Source organism: Bufo bufo, chromosome 5, assembly GCF_905171765.1.
Source record: "Bufo bufo chromosome 5, aBufBuf1.1, whole genome shotgun sequence".
Taxonomy (NCBI): Eukaryota; Metazoa; Chordata; class Amphibia; order Anura; family Bufonidae; genus Bufo; species Bufo bufo.
The window spans coordinates 350,690,738-350,713,409 of record NC_053393.1 but is presented as its reverse complement, the minus strand read 5'-3'; the positions used below and the strand labels follow the sequence as shown (position 1 = coordinate 350,713,409).

General features: G+C 42.8%; 1 protein-coding gene across 1 annotated transcript in view; it reads left to right on the top strand.

Annotated features, from left to right (window-relative positions):
• MYO10 (myosin X) overlaps window positions 1–22,672 on the top strand; it is a 256,328-nt gene that overhangs the window by 69,171 nt on the left and 164,485 nt on the right. The window contains exon 3 of the mRNA XM_040431698.1: window positions 21,459–21,617. Coding sequence (XP_040287632.1) covers window positions 21,459–21,617 — 159 coding nt within the window. The remainder of the gene's footprint in view (window positions 1–21,458; window positions 21,618–22,672) is intronic.

Genomic DNA, 22,672 nt, shown 5'->3' with positions numbered 1-22,672 from the left:
ATGTCACTGTTATGAGAGCACTGTGGATGTCACTGTTATGGGAGCACTGTGGATGTCACTGTTATGGGAGCACTGTGGATGTCACTGTTATGGGGTACTGTGGATGTCACTGTTATGGGAGCACTGTGGATGTCACTGTTATGAGGATGATATGGATGTCACTGTTATGGGAGCAATGTGGATGTCACTGTAATGGCAGCAATGTGGATGTCACTGTTATGGCGGTACTATGAATGTCACTGTTATGGAGGCACTGTTGATGTCACTGTATGGGGGCACTCTGGATGTCACTTGTTTGGGGGCACTCTGGATGTCACTGTTATGGGGGCACTGTGGATGTCACTGTCATGGGGGGCACTGTGGATGTCACTGTTATGGAGGCACTGTGGATGCCCCTATTATGGGAACACTGTGGATGTCACTGTTATGGGAGCACTGTGAATGTCACTGTTATGGGAGCTCTGTGGATGTTACTGTTATGGAGGCACTATTGATGTCACTGTTATGGCGGCACTGAAGATGCCACTGTTATGAGAGCACTGTGGATATTTCCATGTGAGTAAAAAGATGGGGCATGTTTAAAATTAATATGCCTGACCCTTCCCACGTCCAGTTTCTGCCATCGGAGGAGAGTCGGGATGCTCTTAAGCACATTAGATGGTAGACCAATCCTGATGAAATCACTGTGCATCTAATGTCTGTGGCCAACTTTTTAAAGTTGGCCACAGACACGAAAGAGCGGACATGTTCTTACTGCTTGCATTTATAATAGTCATAACTGTGAGGCTTGTCTGATTACTGTTCAGACCTATAGAAGAGACTTTCTATAAATTCACACCATGTCCAGCAATAGTCTTGTGAATAATCCATGAGTAATGCTTTCAATTTTCAATTCCCCCATAACAGGACTAAATCGGAATATTTCACTCCATCCAACATCACTTTTATTTACTGTACATATTCTAAATGAACCCGTCACTAATATTAAAAACCCCAGCCTTGTTCAATGACCGTGTTACGTGTGTAGCTCAGGGCTGGCCATCATATGCCTGTATTATATGTTATTTATGTTATATAGTGTTATAGTGTAACTTGCACTGGGAGCTCCCTATCACTGTCAGAAAGCTGGTTATCAAATCTTCCCTACAGCCAGGGAAGCTTGGGGGAACTAGTGTAGGGTTGCATATCCATACCACCCTATAGGGTCCTATAGGAGCCAATCAAATATTTCCCTCAAGTAAAGGGCAAACCTTGTTATCTCAATTTAGCAATTGACCTTAGTTTATGAAAAGTTTGAAACTAATAGAAATGTAATAGATTTTCTCTCTGGAGTCATTGGCAAACCCTAAATATTTTGTTAAAGATGTTAGAGGGAACTTGCCTCCTAGTACTCATGCGTGGTCACCTTGGTGGTGCTGGTGGGGTGGCAAATAGTGTAAATCTGTCAAACTAATTGCACAACTTGACTTTTTCACCACTCGGGAGGTTCGGCTGGCTGCCAATCAGGACGCATAGTCCGGCCAGCAGACAGATCAGGGGGCTGATAGGGTGGTCAGTTTTAGCATCAGATCCTTTGAATCTAGCTTTTGCTGCTACCTGTGCCCGTTATTAAGTCCTGCAACCTAGTACAATTAGATTGTGTTTGATTATCCCCGTTTTTCCGACCTGTTTCTCACTAGACTACTGTCTTAGATTAACTCTTCTGTACTTGAATTGGTATTGTGCTCAGACTTTTGTATTTGACTTTCCATCTCTCTGCTATTCTGTTACTTATAGTTCCCTCCCGGTTTGACTCTGCTCTGACACTGTTTTAGGATCTCACCTGGCTTAGAACTTCTCTCTGCTATTACTTGGTATTGAACTTTGGTTTCATTTGGTTACGGGGTCTCTAACTCATTGATCCACCAATAAGCAGCTACTCTGTAGACACAACCTGGGGACTTGCAGCGGCGAGGGCCAGATCCCTGTACAGGAGCTAAAGGGCAAAAACCTGGGGTTCCTTTGATTCTGCTAACCTGAGTGGCCAGCACAAATTCTTACTGGAAGCTCTGTTTTTTAAAGAGGCAGACTAAACCATTGCTGAACTTCAGAGAGGATATTTTTCCCCTAATATGTGATGGACACAAACTTTATGTATATATTGGATTTAGAGTGTTTCTCAAAAGTATTTCAAAAGAGAATAGCAGGTTCCTTAAGCTAGACTATTCTTGTGAAGAGCATAGTATTGTTACTCTTCATGTCCTGGTATCTTCTTAGGAATTATTTCTGCAAAACTTAGTTATTGAGGTTTCCAAAGCCCAGTGCCAGGATCGTGATTTCATAATAGTAGATTGGAGTAAACTAAAGCTATGATGCCGCCTATCTCTAGGAAAGCAATAATCAGCCAAACCGAAAACAGACAAAAATCTAAAGTCAATACGACAACTTTCACATTTGCCCAAGAAAAGAGAAAACAGTTCTATACTGGGGAGATTTATCAGTATATTAAGAAATTTGAACTATTAAGCCTTATTACATAATATCAAATAAAATTCAGATTCAATTCTTACTCTAATACTAATACTATAAATACCAAAATAAACCCTGGTTTTATCACTGGGGATATTTATTAGTTTGAACTTTGAATCTTTGTAAACATTGTAGTATTTTTCACCTTTTCATTAGCATTTCGACAATTAATCCACATTTTCCAGAATTTTTATATTTTGCCTTGATTTTTGTGAGCATTTGAAACCTCATCGTCTAGAATACTGTTGACTCGTCTCGCGTTTAAAATGACTTTGCAATTAGAAAGCATTTATAGCAAGGCTTATTTACAATGAAAACAAGACGGACAGAATTCCTTCTCACCATCCACCATTTACAATTTTCTAGAAATAAAATCCATGTTGATGCCATTTTCCTACTACAAACATGTCCGACCTCTGCAATTACCTCCAAGCCTGCTATTTAGTGTTCTCTACAGCCAGGCAGTCCTCATTTATTTTTATATATAAATATGATTTAGGTGAATCATAGAGTATTGACTATGAAATACACATTTTTTCCAACCATTTGGCATTTCCAAAGTTGGCAACAGTAATAAGAAGTCACCTGTCACAGCCAGACAGCTGAGAAGCTCTGACAGGAGCTTTCCAGATCCTCCTCCTTGAATTTCTTTGTTTTGGTTTAGTTCCTCATCTCGTTAGTCTATCTCAGCTGTCATGCAGTTGGACTGATTGCTGCCCTTTAAGTTCCTCCCCATAATGCAGTAGTGTGCGGCTTATACAATTTCCTGGAGTATGTGTGCATGCTGTTTCTATTTCTCAGTCCTCTGCAAGATAAGTGTTGTTCCTTTATTTGTTATTTTCTGTCTGCTGGATTTTAGGACACCCTGACTCCCTCCGTGTCTAGTGTAGGGAGCCGGTGGTCGTGTCCCCTCACTATTGTATGGTATTCAGGTATTAGATAGCCGAGGTACGTGGATATGCGCCCATCCACCTTTGGGGTGTTCGCATAGGCTGAGCAGTGAGGGAAAGTTGCAGGTCTTATGCAGGGGTCTCCCTTTTGTTCCTTAGTTGTGGATCCAGTGAGTCATTGATTGTATTACATTATCTTGTTTCCTGTACACCATCCGTGACATTATAAGCCGCCAAAACCGTCTCAAGCATGGATCCGGTTTCACTTTTGACTGAACGCTTCCAGGGTCTTTCATTGGAGGTAGCTGATCTCCGTAAGACTTTTTCTCAGTTTCAAGTTTGTTCTGAGCCTAAGATCTCGCTCCCGGATACGTTCTCTGGGGGTAGTGAGTATTTTGTGCGTTTTAGAGAGGCTTGCAAACTCTATTTTCGCCTTCTTCCCCATTCCTCTGGTGATGAAGAACAGAGGGTGGGGATCATTATATCGCTGCTCAGGGGTAACGCTCAGTCCTGGGCCTTTTCGCTGCCGGAGGGGGCACGGCCCCTCCGTTCAGTGGATGAATTCTTTTTAGCCCTGGGTCAGATATATGATGATCCGGATCGTATTGCTCTGGCTGAGTCTAGACTACGTCTGTTATGCCAGGGTAAACAATCCGCAGAGATATACTGCTCAGAATTTCGGAGATGGGCAGCTGATACTGGTTGGAATAATGCTGCACTCCGAAGTCAATTTTGCCATGGTCTTTCAGAGGGATTGAAAGATGCATTTGCCTTTCATGAGAGACCTACCTCCTTGGATTCTACTATGTCTCAGGCCGTTCGTATTGACAGGCGTCTTAGAGAGAGAGGAGAGATCTCTCCTTCCTGTCATACTCAGTCCCGGGACAGTGCAGCGGTCTCATTCTGTGCGCAGGGGGCAAATGTTTGTCCCCTAGGAGATTCAGGCAGTCTTCTGGGAGTAATAAAGAAACAAAAAGGAAAAAATCTTTTAAAAATGTTCCGTCTGTTACTATTGGCAGGGTTGAGGCGGAAATTGAAGGTTTTCCGTTTGCTTGTAGTTCCCGTTTTGTCCTGCCTGCTAGGGTGGCGCTAGAGAGCAAGAGCAGCTGTCAATCTCATTGATAATCAATTTGCAATAACTCATGGTTTCCAGGTATGCACTTTGGGAAAGGATATTCCTGTTTTTGCTATTGATTCCGCTCCACTTTCTCAGAAATCATTAAAGGGCATAGTTCACAATATCCGTTTAATTGTGAGTGATGCTCATGTTGAGGATGTGTCATGTTTCGTCCTTAGCGGTTTGCCTACTCCTCTAGTGTTGGGGCTACCCTGGCTCACTAAACATAACCCCACCATTGATTGGCAAGCGAGGCAAATAAATGGTTGGAGTGACTTTTGCAGAGAGAATTGCCTCATAGCATCTGTTTCTGAGGTTTCTACTAAGACTGTACCACCTTTCCTCTCTGAATTTTTGGATGTCTTCTCTGAGAGTGGAGTTCAGGGTTTGCCTCCGCACAGGGAGTATGATTGCCCTATTAATCTCATCCCAGGCGCCAAGCTGCCTAAATCTCGTTTATACAATCTCTCCCAACCTGAGAGGGTCGCTATGCGTGCTTATATCTCTGAGAGTCTGAGAAAAGGACACATACGACCCTCGAAGTCACCTGTTGCCACTGTTTTTTTCTTTGTTAAGAAAAAAGATGGTTCTTTAAGACCTTGTCTGGATTTCAGGGAGCTGAACAGTATCACTATTCGTGACCCTTATCCGCTTCCTCTGATCCCGGACCTGTTTAACCAGGTTGTTGGGGCTAAAGTCTTTTCCAAATTAGACCTAAGAGGGGCATACAACCTGGTCAGGGTCAGAGAAGGAGACGAATAGAAGACTGCTTTCAATACCCCTGAGGGCCATTTTGAGAATTTGGTTATGCCTTTTGGTTTGATGAATGCCCCAGCCGTTTTTCAGCATTTCGTGAACAGCATTTTTTATCATTTAATGGGAAAATTTGTATTAGTGTATTTGGATGACATTTTGATTTTTTCTCCTGATTTCAAGACTCATAAGGAACACTTACGACAGGTCTTGCTTATCCTGCGGGAGAATAAATTATACGCGAAACTGGAAAAATGTGTGTTTGCGGTTCCAGAAATTCAATTTCTGGGGTTTCTTCTCTCCGCTTCTGATTTTCGCATGGACCCCGAGAAGGTCCGCGCTGTGCTTGAGTGGGAGCTTCCTGAGAATCAGAAGGCGCTGATGCGTTTTTTTGGCTTTGCCAATTATTACAGGAAATTTATTTTGAATTATTCCTCTGTTGTTAAACCACTCACTGATATGACCAGAAAGGGGGTAGATTTTTCTTCCTGGTCGGTAGAGGTGTGTAAGGCCTTTTCTAATATCAAGGAGAGTTTTGCTTCCGCTTCCATCCTGGTACAACCTGATATTTCGTTACCCTTCATAGTTGAGGTTGATGCTTCTGAGGTAGGGGTGGGTGCGGTCTTGTCTCAGGGTTCCTCTCGTGCCAAATGGCAACCGTATGCCTTTTTCTCAAAGAAACTCTCCTCCGCAGAGAGAAATTATGATGTGGGAGATAGGGAATTGTTGGCCATCAAGTTGGCTTTTGAGGAATGGCGCCATTGGCTAGAGGGAGCAGACACCCTATTACCGTGTTTACTGACCATAAAAATCTGGCCTTCTTGGAGTCAGCCAAGCGTCTGAACCGGAGACAGGCCAGATGGTCTTTGTTCTTTTCAAGGTTTAATTTTGTTGTCACCTTCCGCCCTGGGGTTAAGAATGTGAAGGCAGATGCCCTGTCACGTTGTTTTCCGGGAGGTGGGAATTTTGAAGACCCGGGTCCCATTTTGGCTGAAGGTGTGGTGGTATCTGCTCTTTTTCCTGAATTGGAGGCAGAGGTGCAGGCAGCCCAGTCAGAAGCTCCTGATCTTTGTCCTCCTGGGAGGTTGTTTGTGCCTCTCGCTTTGAGACACAAGATTTTTAAAGAACACCACGATACGGTCCTTGCTGGGCACCCGGGGGCAAGAGCCACACTGGATCTCATCGCTCGGAGATTCTGGTGGCCTGCGCTTCGTAAGTCGGTTGAGGGTTTTGTGGCAGCTTGCGAGACTTGCGCTCGTGCCAAAGTCCCTCATTCACGGCCATCAAGTCCTCTCCTTCCTTTGCCCATTCCTTCCCGTCCTTGGACACATCTGTCCATGGACTTCATAACGGACTTGCCTCGTTCCTCGGGGAAGACTGTGATTCTGGTGGTGGTGGACCGTTTTAGCAAAATGGTGCATTTTATCCCTTTTCCTGGTTTGCCCAATGCTAAGACGCTGGCGCAGGCATTTATTGACCACATTGTCAAATTGCATGGTATTCCTTCAGACATAGTCTCTGATAGGGGCACGCAGTTTGTTTCCAGATTCTGGAAGGCTTTCTGTTCTCGCTTGGGGGTTCGGTTGTCATTCTCTTCTGCTTTCCATCCGCAGTCGAATGGCCAGAAAGAGCGCGTCAATCAGAATCTGGAGACATATCTGCGCTGTTTTGTGGCGGAGAATCAGGAGGATTGGTGTTCTTTTTTGTCCCTTGCTGAGTTTGCTTTAAATAACCGTCGTCAGGAGTCCTCTGATAAGTCACCATTTTTTGGTGCATATGGGTTTCATCCGCAGTTTGGGACTTTCTCGGGAGAGGGGTCTTCTGGTTTACCTGATGAGGACAGATTCTCCTCGTCTTTGTCATCTATTTGGCAAAAGATTCAGGATAATCTAAAGAGCATGAGTGAGAGATATAAGCGTGTGGCAGATAAGAGACGTGTGCCTGGTCCGGACCTGAATGTTGGTGATCTGGTGTGGTTGTCTACCAAGAATATCAAATTGAAGGTTCCCTCCTGGAAGTTGGGTCCTAGGTTTATTGGGCCTTACAAGATCCTGTCTGTCATCAATCCTGTTGCCTACCGTCTTGATCTTCCTCAGACTTGGAAGATCCATAATGTTTTTCATAAGTCCTTATTGAAACCTTATGTTCAACCTATTGTACCCTCGCCTTTGCCTCCTCCTCCGATTATGGTTGATGGAAATCTTGAATTTCAGGTCTCTAGGATTGTGGATTCTCGTCTTGTCCGCGGTTCCCTCCAGTACCTCGTTCATTGGGAGGGTTATGGTCCTGACGAGAGGATGTGGGTCCCAGTGACGGACATTAAGGCCTCTCGTCTCATCAGGGCTTTCCATAGGTCCCATCCTGAGAAGGTGGGCTCTGAGTGTCCGGAGTCCACTCGTAGAGGGAGGGGTACTGTCACAGCCAGACAGCTGAGAAGCTCTGACAGGAGCTTTCCAGATCCTCCTCCTTGAATTTCTTTGTTTTGGTTTAGTTCCTCATCTCGTTAGTCTATCTCAGCTGTCATGCAGTTGGACTGATTGCTGCCCTTTAAGTTCCTCCCCATAATGCAGTAGTGTGCGGCTTATACAACTTCCTGGAGTGTGTGTGCATGCTGTTTCTATTTCTCAGTCCTCTGCAAGATAAGTGTTGTTCCTTTATTTGTTATTTTCTGTCTGCTGAATTCTAGGAGACCCTGACTCCCTCCGTGTCTAGTGTAGGGAGCCGGTGGTCTTGTCCCCTCCCTATTGTAGGGTATTCAGGTATTAGATAGCCGAGGTACGTGGATATGCGCCCATCCACCTTTGGGGTGTTCGCATAGGCTGAGCAGTGAGGGAAAGTTGCAGGTCTTATGCAGGGGTCTCCCTTTTGTTCCTTAGTTGTGGATCCAGTGAGTCATTGATTGTATTACATTATCTTGTTTCCTGTACACCATCCGTGACATCACCTTCATTTCTATAAGATTTTCTTTTTAAAAAAACAAAATTATTGATCTTTCTTGGTAAAGTTTTGGTTAATGAAACCAATAGGAGACGTGATCTTGTGAATGCAAACTTAAAGGAGTTTTCCAAGAACTTTTTTTTTTACTGATGACCTTTATAACAGATTAAGTGTACCTACTACATGTTCCTTGACTCTTAGTGTACCTATGTTCCGTGATATTTAATGAGATTCAAAGTTCCTGCTATGTGTTCCTTGACTTACAATGTAACTTACTACATGTTCCTGGACATGAAGTTAGTATTGTATATTTCTGTCTTCCAGTGGTAGCAATGCTTAAGATGTTTGAAAAAATTAAAGACTGGATGTGAACTTGATGATATATTCTTTGTGTGTTTGCTGCTTTTCACTGTAATTTTGTGGTTTTAAGCAAACGTGTATCTAAAATGACCGAGTCCTGTGTAGACTATTTGTTGTCCAACAATTTACAGTAGCTGGATACAAAAGGTGCATAAACATTTACCAATATTAGGATGAAGGCAGTGGATCTTTGTGTCATTTCCCCTGGCATGTCTAGTGGCAATAGACAGTGGCCTCTCATGGTTTGTAGCCTCTTCTTATGTCTGTGCATCCTCCAGTAGTGGGTATAATTTTGCTCATTGCGCTATATATATCACGCTGATGCACCTGTTAGCCACTTGATGGAAAACATCTTTATTCTGTATATTGTGTAATGAAATGATTTCACTAACACAAAGAAACAGGATGTGTTTTATTTGCAACAGAACACTGGCCAGAAATCATGCATATGGCAGATGATCCAGACTTGGGTATGGGGAACAGAAGTACTCTGAACATGAACAGTATTGCTTCATTACTAAAGAAATCTGGCAATTTACTGCAAATACTGTAATAACCTCAGGAAGCCTCTTTTTATGGCGTCTATAGTGTTTTATAGCTTAGTATGTGCTACTGCTGAAATAATAAAAAAGATTTGCAACAATATATTATGTGGTGAATGTCAGGACCTGTTTAAGCCCTTGTATCTGCCAGCGCCACTGCTCCAGTCCCCCCGATCGCTGCAGCAATAGTGTGCCCATATACCATGGGCACGGCTACAGTCAGTTATTGGCTTCAGTGTTGTACAACGTATGACCTCTAAAGCCAGTGATTGGCTGCAGTGATTATATGGCGGACACAGGCACATCATCTCTGCAGACAAACAAAGCCTGATGGGGAGGATCAGAGCTGCAGCGCTGGAACAGCACGGGGTGAAATGGGCGAGTGTATGTTATTTTATTATTTTCTGACTATTTCTACCTGGCGACATGAAGACCTGCTTTCCCTAGAGGACTCCCTTCTAACACTTCTTTCCATGCTTCTATCTGATGAATTTGATGTTTTGCAAGCAATGATTATTACTTCAATCCAGCTTCTTGGTCAGCCCATAGCAATAAATTAGTCATACTTATCGCTTAATGATTTAACCAGCATAGAACCTACATATTCTGAAGTGTTGTAGATATTGCCAGCACTCACATTAATCCCTGTCTCTGTCCCCAGTACCATCACAATTCAACCTGTAGTGTGTTTGACATAGCCATGTTAGGGAAATTAATACCTAGTCCATACAGAGTCTATAACCTAGTCAGACCAGCCGTAAAAACATAATGATCATTAGACTATAGAATCCATAATGTTCTAATCAAGCAGCAGCAGATATGTCCAGGATAAGGTCTAATTTCAATAATATTTAGAGCGGTAAAGATCCTTAGACCATGCATCGGATATATTAGAACATATTGGCGTCTATTGAGTTAGACTTAAATCAAGCTCACTGGATCATTATGATATGAAGCTATAGAAAGTTGTAATAAAATACATACAGTATAAATTTGGAAGTGGTTGGAGAGCATGTTGAGGAATATTGTACAGGAGGGCATTGACAGAAGAAGTGCAGGTAAACATGTCATGACTAGCTAGTAGGGATGAGCGAATCGATCGAAATACATTAGAATACTGTACGGAGCGAGCGTTCCATACAAATTAGAATATATTGGCTCAGACGAGCCGAAGTTATTACTTTGCGAGACTTCGCATAATAACTTCATAAATCAATTACTACTGTGAAAAAAAAAATCTGAACTCGGGTTCAGTTCCAATGTATCACTTGGAACCGAACGGGAGTTCGGGAAATGGTTTTTTAACTGTAGAAATCAATTTATGAAGTTATTAATCGAAGTTTCGCAAAGTAATAACTTCGGCTCATCGGAGCCAATACACTCTAATATTGCACGGAACGCTCGTCCGTACAGTATTCAAACAAAGTATTATGCGGATTCGCTCATCCCTAGCAGCTAGCATTGGTAGATATCTTCTTAGCTTATAATAGGTATTGAAGATGAGTAAATAAATTCTTAAAGGGATTCTGTCATGAGATTTTACCCCTATAACCTAAACATATGCTCATGTTCGGAGTAATAATAAGAATCCTAAGCTGGCATTATTAAACTTCACGGTGGCTCTATTTGCACAAAAAATGCGCCGCGGACTCCTGGCAGCAGCTTAGTTGAGCGAAGTGCGCATGCGCATCAGCCGGCGCATGCGCACTTCGTTCAACAAAGCCGCTGCCAGGAGTCCGCGGCGCATCAGGCTGAGCCTAGTGCGCAGGCGCGGGATCTGGAAGAGGGACGGGTAGGATTGCGGAGGCGGCGCTGAGCTAGGGAAGGCGGCGCTGGGCACCGGACGGCGAGGGGTGCGGCCGGGCACCCTGTATTAACCGACCTCCCCTTGGGCACCTTAAGTGAGTGATTGACAGGTTATAAAAACCAGTTTTTTGTGCAAATAGAGCCACAGTGAAGTTTAATAATGCCAGCTTAGGATTCTTATTATTACTCCGGACATGAGCATATGTTTAGGTTATAGGGGTAAAATCTCATGACAGAATCCCTTTAACTAATCTATTACAAATTTTTTCCAAAATGCAGACTCTAGCAAACACTTGTTTTGGATGGATCCCTCAAAATGACAGCCACTATTTTGCAGGTCAGAAGACAAAGAAGGCATTTGCCAGATAAAATGGATAATTTTTGTACAGTTTTTTTAAATACAGAGGACATCACTCATTCAGCATGGAAGTGGAGCATTGAAGAATTTCTTGCTCCGATCTACCCCTTGCCCTACGCTGCATTGCCCAGGGCAAGGGCTTTTACTTTACCTCCGGTGACATACTGAGTGTCATTATGGGTACGCTAGGTGGAGACTTCTGCCTAGCAGTGAGCCCTGTGACGTTAGTGGCACTAATGGAGGATCTTTATTGCTGCCCTATCCTATAAAACAGGCTAGGACAGCACTGTAGACCTCCCATTTGTGCCAGTGACTTCACCGGGATCACTCCGCTTAGCAGTGTGACAATGTAAACAAGCAGCTTCATTGCTCAGGGCAAGGGGGAGCATCAGAGCATGAAATGCTCCAATGCGCCACTCATTTATGCTGAATAAGTGAAGAAGGGGTTATGTCCGGGTTCAGCTCTGAACCGGGCAACCCCTTTAATTAAAAAGAATCGGGCAGTGTGTTTTTAAACATGCTTGGTTGTTACCACTGGCTACCATGCTTCCACCCATAGCCATAAATGTCACTTTAACATTACTGATACTGTCTTGGCATAAAAGCGCCTGAAAAGGGTTGGATACAGTCCTAGGAAACCCCAGAGCATCAATTACAGCTTTTCTGGGCTACTGGGACACTTTCGATCCAGGTTGAATTATTTTGACTGATTCTTTAGAATTATTATTATTATTTATTATTAAAGCGCCATTCATTCCAAAGCGCTGTACATATGAGAAGAAGTGCACATACATAATACAGACAATTGCACTAATCATAAACAAGACGAGTTACAAACTGGTACAGAAGGAGAGAGCCCTGCCCGTGAGGGCTTACAATCTACATGGTATGGGAGAAGGACATCAGACCAAAAACAAATTTCAAGAAATTAACAAATCTCTGACACTATCCAATCAGGGCTACCGGTATCAGACTGTACAGGGACGCAATAACAACTGGAAACACCCATCCGGACCTTCACTGCAGACAGCTAGCCATTAGCGTTCTAGACAGCTAGCATTCTTAACTTCTAGCAGGAGTAATAAAGCAATGGCACAAAAGAGTCATAAGGACAGATGCTCCAGAAGTGTTATTACATGGGGAGTTCAAGTAGCTAATAAAACAGACACATCAGGAGCGATGACAGGTCCTCTTCAACAATTGACCTAGAACTCCAGTCCAAGGCAGTACACTGAATTGCATGCAGTTTTGCACGCTCCAGCTGTCTTTCAATAGTTAAAATCAAAAAGCAAGAGCAAGATTGTCAGATTTTGCCAGCATTGACTTGCATCAGTGCGATGTTTCTTACAATTATGTTAAACTTTAACCAGCAACACTTACAGTCAACGATGGATCAGTCACTAATAGAGGAAAAGTCAAATGTGAGATGAAATTGCATTTTAAGAACGTACAGTATACAGCTGGCGTATTTTCACTTTAGCAGCAGAATGTGGTGAAAGGTGAGTAAAGAAGATGAAGCTAAACTTTCAGAGTAGAATATTATAGTGTGAAAGTACTGCACATATCTTATAGGCCAAGCCATCAAGACTCCGCCCATCAGCTGGCTCCTACCAGCAATCTTTCTTTTTTTTTTTTTTTTACTTGTTTGGCTATGTATGTATACTTGCTTTCCCTTCACACAAGAAGAAAGTAATGAGGGAAAGACTTTAACCGCTTGAAGACCAGGCCAATTTGTTTTTTTTTTAATTTGTTTTCCTTCCTCCCCTCTTCCAAGAGCCATAATCTTTTAACTTTTCTGTTCAAAGAGCAGTGTGAGGCCCTGTATTTTGCAGGACAAGTTATGTCTTTTAATAATACCATTCAATTTATCATTTCCTGTAAAATAAAAAAAAATTAAAACTCAATTCCACCAATGTTTTGGGGTTTTGTTTTTACAGTGTTTGTGCTAATCATGATATGACAAAGTGATTTTTGGGTCAGTGCATGCACCCCTCTCAGACAGCTCACATACAGTATATTTACATGCAGTGGCGTACTAAAAGGGGGGGGGGGGGGGGGGGGGGCGGTCCACCGGGGGTGCCAGAAGCAATGAGCGCTTCCATCAATATAGATTGATACCGAGCATTACTAATGTGAAGGGGGCACAATGGACATTTCTACTATAGAGGTGGCACAGAGCCAGAGGGCATTACTACAATGAAGGTGACACAGAGGGCATTATTACTGTGAAGGGGGCACAGTGGGCATTATTACTGTGAAGGGGGCACAGAGGGCATTATTACTGTGAAGGGGGCACTGTGGGCATTATTACTGCTAAGGGGGCAGAGTGGGAATTATTACTGTGAAGGGGGCACAATGGGGGTTATTAATATGAAGGGGGCACAATGGGGATTATTACTATGAAGGGGGCACAGTGGGCATTATTACTGCAAAGGGGGCACAGTGGGAATTATTACTGTGAAGGGGGCACAGTGGGCATTATTACTGTGAAGGGGGCACAGAGGGCATTATTACTGTGAAGGGGGCACAGTGGGCATTATTACTGCGAAGGGGGCACAGTGGGAATTATTACTGTGAAGGGGGCACAATGGGGATTATTACTATGAAGGGGACACAATGGGGGTTATTAATATGAAGGGGGCACAATGGGGATTATTACTATGAAGGGGGCACAGTGGGCATTATTACTGCGAAGGGGGCTCAGTGGGAATTATTACTGTGAAGGGGGCACAATGGGGATTATTACTATGAAGGGGACACAATGGGGGTTTTAATATGAAGGGGGCACAAAGGGGATTATTACTGTGAAGGGGGCACAATGGGGATTATTACTGTGAAGGGTGGCACAAAGAGGAAATTACAACTGTAAAAAGGGCACAGAGAGGGCATAACTACTGTGAGGGGGAAAAATGTGGGCATAATTACTGTGAGAGGTCACAATGTGGGCATAACTACTGTGAGGGGGCACACATCTGTACAAAACTACTGTGAAGGTTGTACAATGAGGGGGTACATTTTTTTAAACCCTAGGCACGCCACTGTTTACATGGCACTATTGGGAAGAAGTTAAACTGAGTAAGAAACTCTATCATGGGTGGTAAAGGGCCCATATCCTTAATCCCCAGGCCCCAGAAAATGCAGTCTTCGCCGAATTCCAGCCAGACAGTGTAATGCTGTAAACATCAGAAACTGTTAGGTCAGCAGCCCATGCCCACCGCTGCCTTGCTACTCAACATGCTGGCTGCAAGCTGCTTTCTCCATTGCTCCAGTCTCTGTTCCTATAGGGCATATGTGCTCTCACCTCTGGCATTTTAAAGGGACGGTGTGCATATCTTCAAATCCTTTCCAGCCAATGGCACCTCAGACAGAAGGTGTCTCAGCTTTAGGGTTCCCTGTGACCAGCAGAGGTGATTGGAAGATTTGCCTGCCGTGTATCCATCCTGCCTGTGTACTCCTGACCTCCCAGTTCGCTTTCAGGAGTGTCTGTTCAGACTGTACCTGTTGTTTTGATGTGTTTAGGTGCATTTTGATGTGTTTAGGTGACCCAATGGGTCAGCTGCCAACTATACTGGGACTATCTCAACAGGTAGCGGTCTGGTTGTTCCCCTGCACCAAAGTCCATATCCCTGTAAAGGGATTAAAGCGGGAATACTAGGTGAGCACCGGGATAAGGCCCTTGGGATTTACCCCAAAGCCAACCAGTTAGTTGGCACAGTGCGTCCACACTTACTGATCCGTGAGACAAACATTTTGAATATATTACTCAACTTACTTTTCCCTTATCTTTATCTACAATGACACAATTCTACAAAACCAAAAAACAACAGAGTAAAATATCTTTATATCATGCACCTATCACTTTGAGCTACAGCTTATTGCAAAAATGGTGGCTTCTTGCCAAAATGGGTATTATTATTTAGTCAAAGAATCTAAGAATCCTTGTTTAAAAAATTACAGTTATGGTAGTAACCGTAAATGACATGCAAATAAGTAACGACATGTTAAAGTTTGGAAACTCCCTTTCCCTTTAATTACAATATTTCTCTACTAGGCCCCGAGCCATTACATTAAACTGAATTTTTAGGGTCATAACCTATCAAGTTTAGAGCACAGAACATATAGTTATTAGAACATTATTTATAACGTTATCTATAACGTGCTTTAGCTTGTCCTTAAATAGCGGGCCTCACAAGCGCATGCTGGCGAGACACATGTACATATGTTTGTAAGGGGAAACAGTGAATAATGAAGTGTTAATGTAGAACTTGTATGACGCAGACTTCCTAATTATGTGCAGCTCTCACACTAAATCTTGGTTGTTTGAATGCCAAGGTCTCCTGTAAAATGCTGACTATTCTTAGGCACATGGGAATGTCTATGAATAAATTAATACGTATATGGATACCATATCTTCTCTTCTGATACCTTTTAAATTTCAAGTGTAAAATATGATGAACTCATGTCTTTATATTTCATATGCAGTGAAACCTCTTTGAAATGCCCAAGCTAAATTGGTCATGTCATGCTAAGATGGGAGGGTCATGTCAGAGAGACTATACAGTATATATATATATATATTTATATATATATTTACAAAAGAGCTTTCTTTTACTTACCCATCTCCTCTGCACAGTATATCCAGTACAAGTAATCTCTCTCATTATATATAAATTACTCTATATATTATGTTTTATTTGATGAAGAGTACTTTTAGCCAATATACTGAGGCATTACATTACAGTTACTCGTGTCTAGGTGAGAATAAAGTTTTTATTGATTGGCTACCAAAATAAAAAGTGTATGTTCTGTGGATTGGATTAGCTGGCTCCTAAAGTCCACAGTATTTTTCCATAACTGATCCGTGGTATGAGATACAATAAAATGTGAAGGTTTGTGGTGTTATATTTATATGGCATCTATCCTTACACTTATCACAATGGTGTACTAATAATACAGTATATACACATGCACTGTCAGCATTTTTGGACTGTAAGCTTTCATGGTGCATCTTCCAGCTGACGTCACGTTTTTGAGAGTAGATAAGGTTTGCATATTTTGTGTTGGATAAGCCATAGTCAAGGATGCAGTGCAGTTTAATTTTGACTCTCGGTTAAAGAGCTTATCTATAAATCTTGCAGATTGTTTGGGTTTAACCATTATCTAGCTTTAAAAGCAATCAGTACGCTACAAGGTCATTAAACAGAGAACATTTCTGTTCAGGCAGAGTGGACCTGCTCATTGCTGGAGCCAAGGATGTGACTTAGGCTACTTTCACACTGGTGTTTTGGCTTTCCGTTTGTGAGATCCGTTCTGGGATCTCACAAGCGGTTCAAAACGGATCAGTTTTGCCCTAATGCATTCTGAATGGAAAAGGATCCACTCAGAAGGCATCAGTTTGCCTCAGTTCCGTCTCTATTCCGCTTTGGAGGCGGACACCAAAACGCTGCTTGCAGTTTGCTGACGATGGCTGGACGGGCCGAAACGCGTCCATTTACTGTAAAGATTTATGGAATAAATACTAAGCATTTGAATTGAAGAGGCCGTGGTCCGCTGAGATTCCTTTGCTGTTGACTCAATGGAGCAGATTTACTAATCAAAATATGGCACATTTATTAAGTATTTCAGACACGTTTTACTCCTCGCTCGTAAAGGGGGCATGGCTTAGTGGAAACGTTTATGTCTTAGGAGAAATAAGATGCAAGGTGGTGGTATTAATTTAGACAAAAATGCAGTAAATTTATCCTACATCCTGAGCAAATGTAATAGATTTGGCGCATCTTTAGACTGTCTAATCCTGTGATGGCTACCCTCTGCCACTCCAGCTGTGGTATAACTACAACTCCCAAGATGTACACTGGCTTGGCTGTTCTCAGAACTTCATAGAAATAAATGGAGCATGCTGGGAGTCGTAGTTTCACCACAGCTGGAGTGCCAGTAGTTAGCCATTACTGGTCTAATCTAAGTAGACCCAGTCTAAAGGTTAGACCGCATTAGTAAATTTAGCCCATTTGTTGTAGTAGTCGTTACTGTAGCCCTTCACACCAGATATTTTAGCGGTATTAGGGCACCTTAGATATGTGTCATGTGAACATTTTCCTATCGGTTACTATACATATCACTATTACAGTCTGTTACTGCCACCATTAATGTACATTACATCTGACATTCTTAATTCTATGTGTGTTTTGGTGGAAGTAGTCCAGAAAGCCCCTTTTAGGACTCAAATTGGTTATATCACACTTTTTCCATTCTCTAGCTGTCTGCACTACACTCCTTGACTATGGTGAAAGACACTGAAGCTTTAACATGACTTCCACTACAGAGCAGCATAACTCACATGGACATTCCTACCCCCTAGACTAAATGATTAAACAGGAGCGGTAATATTCTACAAGGGTCTGGTTTTCATCAAATGAGTCTGTCCTCAGGAGATTTAATGTATAGACATATAAGGTACCAAACTACCAGAATTTTACAAAGAACCAGAAAGTCTGGAATGTATGCCACAGGTCACGAGTATGTCTCCGGAGGGTGTGCTGCTATATACTGTAGTTGTAACTTGGCTTTTGGAGACAATGTATTTGAAGGAAATGCATTATTCAATAGACTTCCCTATATTGATGCACATTGTTTTACACTAATAGTTGCATTCAGAGAGATATTTCAGCGTATTGTCAGAGAACTGCTGAAATAGTCTGGCATCCCGGCACTAACTCCGCAGGATGCCACATTCCTAAACTTGTAACGTGAACCCTGGGCCTCACTCCCCCCACCATCCATAGGGCCAAGATGTGAGAGCTTTAGCAAGTTTAGGGTATATATGATTGCTGCTAAATATATACAAACAAGAATCCCCCCAAGCAGGATAGATTTCTGAGATATTTCTGTTCCGCAGTGTTTTCTGGTTGCTGTCTGATCCCGGATGCAAACGCATAGCATGTACTTTTATAGTAATCATGCGGGAGAACAATTGTCTGCTTATTTTAGTAATTATACTATTACAAAGTGTCAGTGATAAATGGATGCAATTTCAAATATGAAGTAATTCATTTAAGCTAATAATGCTTATTAACTGCAGAATACAGACATGCTCTACCCTTACATCATTTATATGGCTATTCAGATATTTTCTCATTAATGTGTTGTTAACAGCCAAGGTAAACTACGGTCTTTTAGGAGAAAATTGCAGGCTGAACTACAGTAATAATATAATAATAATCTTTATATAGAGCCAACATATTCCGCAGTGCTTTACAATCCTGGGGTTCATGTACAAACAGAGTCATAAATAACAGCAATAGACAAGTCAACAATTAAGGCTACTTTCACACTGGCGTTTTGGTTTCCGTTTGTGAGATCCGTTCAGAGCTCTCACAAGCGGTCCAAAACAGATCAGTTTTGCCCTTAATGCATTCTGAATGGATAAGGATCGGCTCAGAATGCATCAGTTTGGCTGCGCATCGTCTCCATTCCGCTCTGGAGATGGACACCAAAACGGTGCTTGCAGCGTGTAGGTGTCCGTCTGACGAAACTGAGCAAACGGATGCGTCCTGACACACAATGTAAGTCATCAGGGACGGATCCGTTTTCACTGACACAATCTGGCACAATAGAAAACGGATCTGTCCCCCATTGACTTTCAATGGTGTTCAAGACGGATCCGTTTTGGCTATATTAAAGATAACACAAACTGATCCGTTCCGAACGGATGCAGGCGGTTGTATTATGTGAACGGATCCGTCTGTGCAGATCCATGACGGATCCGCACCAAACGCGAGTGTGAACGTAGCCTAAAACAAGAAGAATGAGGGCCCTGCTCACAAGAGCTTACAGTCTATGAGGAGAAAAGCCTTGGCTGCCAAACACAGTACAGGAGAGAAGAAGGGGACCATTGGATTCAGTGGCTTGAATAGAGGAGAGCCCTTAGCACAAATAATATATAAGTCAATGTAAGCATTCCCCATCCCCAGCTTCATCCTGCCATTGGTTGGAGGAGTCTAACAAAAGCAAGATTCACTTCTGTGTTGGCTCCATAGTAGCCACAGTGGTTGTTCTATGGCACTTATTACCTTTTTTTGGAGAATTATGAGTTGTAACTCTAATTACAATAGTAAAAGTGAAGATAAGAAACGTTATATCTTATTAGAGAAAATGCACCTTTCTCCACTTTTCAGACTATTTTCCTCCTCCCCTGCATACTTAAAGAGTAAGTTTCATGAGTACTGACATTACAATATTAATACCTGGCATTGTAGGGCATGTTTACTAGATGTGATATTGCTAGTTTTTTACTGATACTCTGCTCCATTGGGGTACTGTGCCCCCCAATCTGTTTTGCCGTCCTGTATGCTAATCAATAGCATCGGTACAGGGAGGAGGAGACGGCTGCGTTTCTCAGTGGTCGTCTCCTTCTCGATGAGCTGTTTTTTCCCAATGGCTGTGCCGCAGTCCGCTGTGATTGGGCAGCTCACAGCCAGGGAGCAGGAGACGCCCACTGAGAAACGCAGACGTCTCCTCCTCTCTGTACCGATGCTGTCAATTAGCATATAGGGCAGCAAAACAGAACGGAGGGCACAGTGCCCCAACGGAGCAGCGTATCAGTTAAAAAATGTGCAATATGACATCTAGTAAACATGCCCTACAGTGCCAGGTATTGATACTGTAACATCAGAGCTGGTGAAAGGTCCTCTCTCTAAATTCACTGATCAAATCCATCTCCACAGAGAAGATGGCTTTTCAGCTTTACTGAAAGATCAGGTTACAGTTGCATATAGAAGTTTATTTAGGGGGGGGGGGGGGCAGAAGCAGCAAATTAGCTGGGCTTTGGCACTGAGGTACCAGCCAGTACCAAAGCCCAGTTCGAATTGCTATTTTAGATTGTTTTTAAATGCGCAGACATGAAAACAGTAGCAATTCTCCGAGGTCTTGCGCGACTTCAGGTGAGACGAACTTTGGCTCCACGTAGCCAATACATTTTAATGCTGTACGGAACGAATTAAAGCCTAAATCTAGTACTGTGGTGAGAGAGATAACTAAAACCTTCTGTGGCATGTCTGTGTGTCGCTGCCTCTCTCATAATCCAGAGCTGGATCATCCTCACCTCTCCCCTCTGTAAAGACTCATCTATATTCACAACTGTAACCAGATCTCTCAGTGAAGATAAAAAGTGATCTCCTCTCTGAAAGTGGATTTGATCACTGAATTTACAGCCTATGAACAGTTAAAAGGGCTGTCTCACTTCAGCAAATAGCATTTATGATGTAGAGAAAGTTAATACAAGGCACTTACTAATGTATTGTTATTATCCATATTGCCTCCATTGCTGGGTGGATTTATTTTTTTTATCACATTATACACTGCTCGTATCTGCAGGGCAGATACAAGGTGGCCGGGATGGGTTCTGCGTACCTACTGTATGTGCACTCCCATGGTCCTGGCCACCACAGAGGCTAGTGCTTCTTCCTATGGTGTGCATGCATGACTTTTGTCTCCGTTTCAAAAATCTTCCTCTGAGTGGAAACCTAACGGACCCCATTATAGTCTAAGGGGTCTGTAGGCTCTGTTCGGCTCAGTTATGTGCCGAATCCGTCCTTTCCGTTCTCCTGCTCCTGTAATTGAGCTGGAGAACAGACAGGCTGAACGGTGAAGCCTTAAACTCTTGGACAATCCCACTGAAAACAGCGGGTTAGGTCAACAATAGCTTAATGTGTATGTGCGCCTTTGCACTGTAAACATTAGATTGGCAGTAAATCCTTTCACAATCATTTGATAGATATCTTATACAGTAAATGGTCAGCTTTAGCTCAGAGCTCTGTAAAAGTTCACTTTGTAGACCAGCCACATTGAGATTGAGATGATTGGAGGCAACACCATTATTTGTTGGCTTATGAGCTGTCCCTCAAAAAAGATAGTATGGAAGTCGCACATTGTTTAATAACAGCTGCATGTCTTTTTCATTTTAATGTGCAACAAAATTTCAGAGCATGCCAAAATGGCTGGTACATGAGAGACAAACTTAATGATAAAATCATGTTTCTTTAGCTGCCCAAAGATAGCAACAATACTTCTCAGTATTAATGAAATGGTTGCACTGCCATTTTACAATTTTGGGGTTCACAAGTGCACTATATGAATCTATTTTAGATATGAACTGAAAATATTGATTTTTTTTTCTTCTCTTTTTTTAGGTATTTACATACAAACAAAGCACAATTACTCGGCAGAAGGTAACCACTATGCATCCAACCAGCACAAATGGTGTAGAAGATATGGCAGCACTCTATGATCTTCATGTAGGATCGATCATGTACAATCTCTATCGAAGATACCACGAGAACAAAATATATGTAAGTGTTATTTTACTCAGTCAGCCATAGGGATGACCTCCTTAGCAGTAGCTTAGTAACTTACTTGTTAGTGACGTGCAGAAGAAATTGTCTTCTAAAATTCTGCTTTATACTGGTCGTTCAATTGTTATATTTAAAAAAATCCATATCAGTATGTTCCCAAAATGTATCTGTGGAAGTCTAGATTATACTTTAGTTTAAAGGGATTCTGTCACCTCCTTTTTTACGATTTTAAGCTGGCACCATCGCTATGTTGACTAAAGTAACTTATTTCCAGGACTCTTCTTTTTACTTTATTTCGTTTCGTAGTTTTGATGTAAAAGCGATTTTTATGTTATGCTAATTAGGGTCCAAGGTGCCCAGAGGGGCGTTTTTCTCACTCTCCGGTGCCCAGTGACGCCCCCCTGCAGTGCCCAAGACAGCCTCCTGATAATCAAAACACCTCCCACAGCCCGGCAAACGGTTCCGCCCCCTCCGCACGTCATAATCTACCTTATAGATATGCCCCGTCCTCCTTCCTGTCTGCGGCCAGAAAACTCGCACAGGCGCAGTACCGCCTGCGGCCTGCGCGATCATCAACCTCCTGAGGGCAACAGCCTCAAAAGTCTCACTGGGCATGCGCCGAGCCCAGTGATTGTGACCTGAGTGTTGTTGCCCTCAGGACGTTGATGATCGCGCAGGCCGCAGGCGGTACTGCGCCTGCGCAAGTTTTCTGGCTGCAGACAGGAAGGAGGACGGGGCATATCTATAAGGTAGATTATGACGTGCGGAGGGGGCGGAACCGTTTGCCGGGCTCTGGGAGGTGTTTTGACTATCAGGAGGCTGTCTTGGGCACTGCAGGGGGGCGTCACTGGGCATCGGAGAGTGAGAAAAACGCCCCTCTGGGCACCTTGGACCCTAATTAGCATAACATTAAAATCGCTTTTACATCAAAACTACTAAACGAAATAAAGTAAAAAGAAGAGTCCTGGAAATAAGCTACTTTAGTCAACATAGCGATGGTGCCAGCTTAAAATCGTAAAAGGAGGTGACAGAATCCCTTTAAAGGGTATATC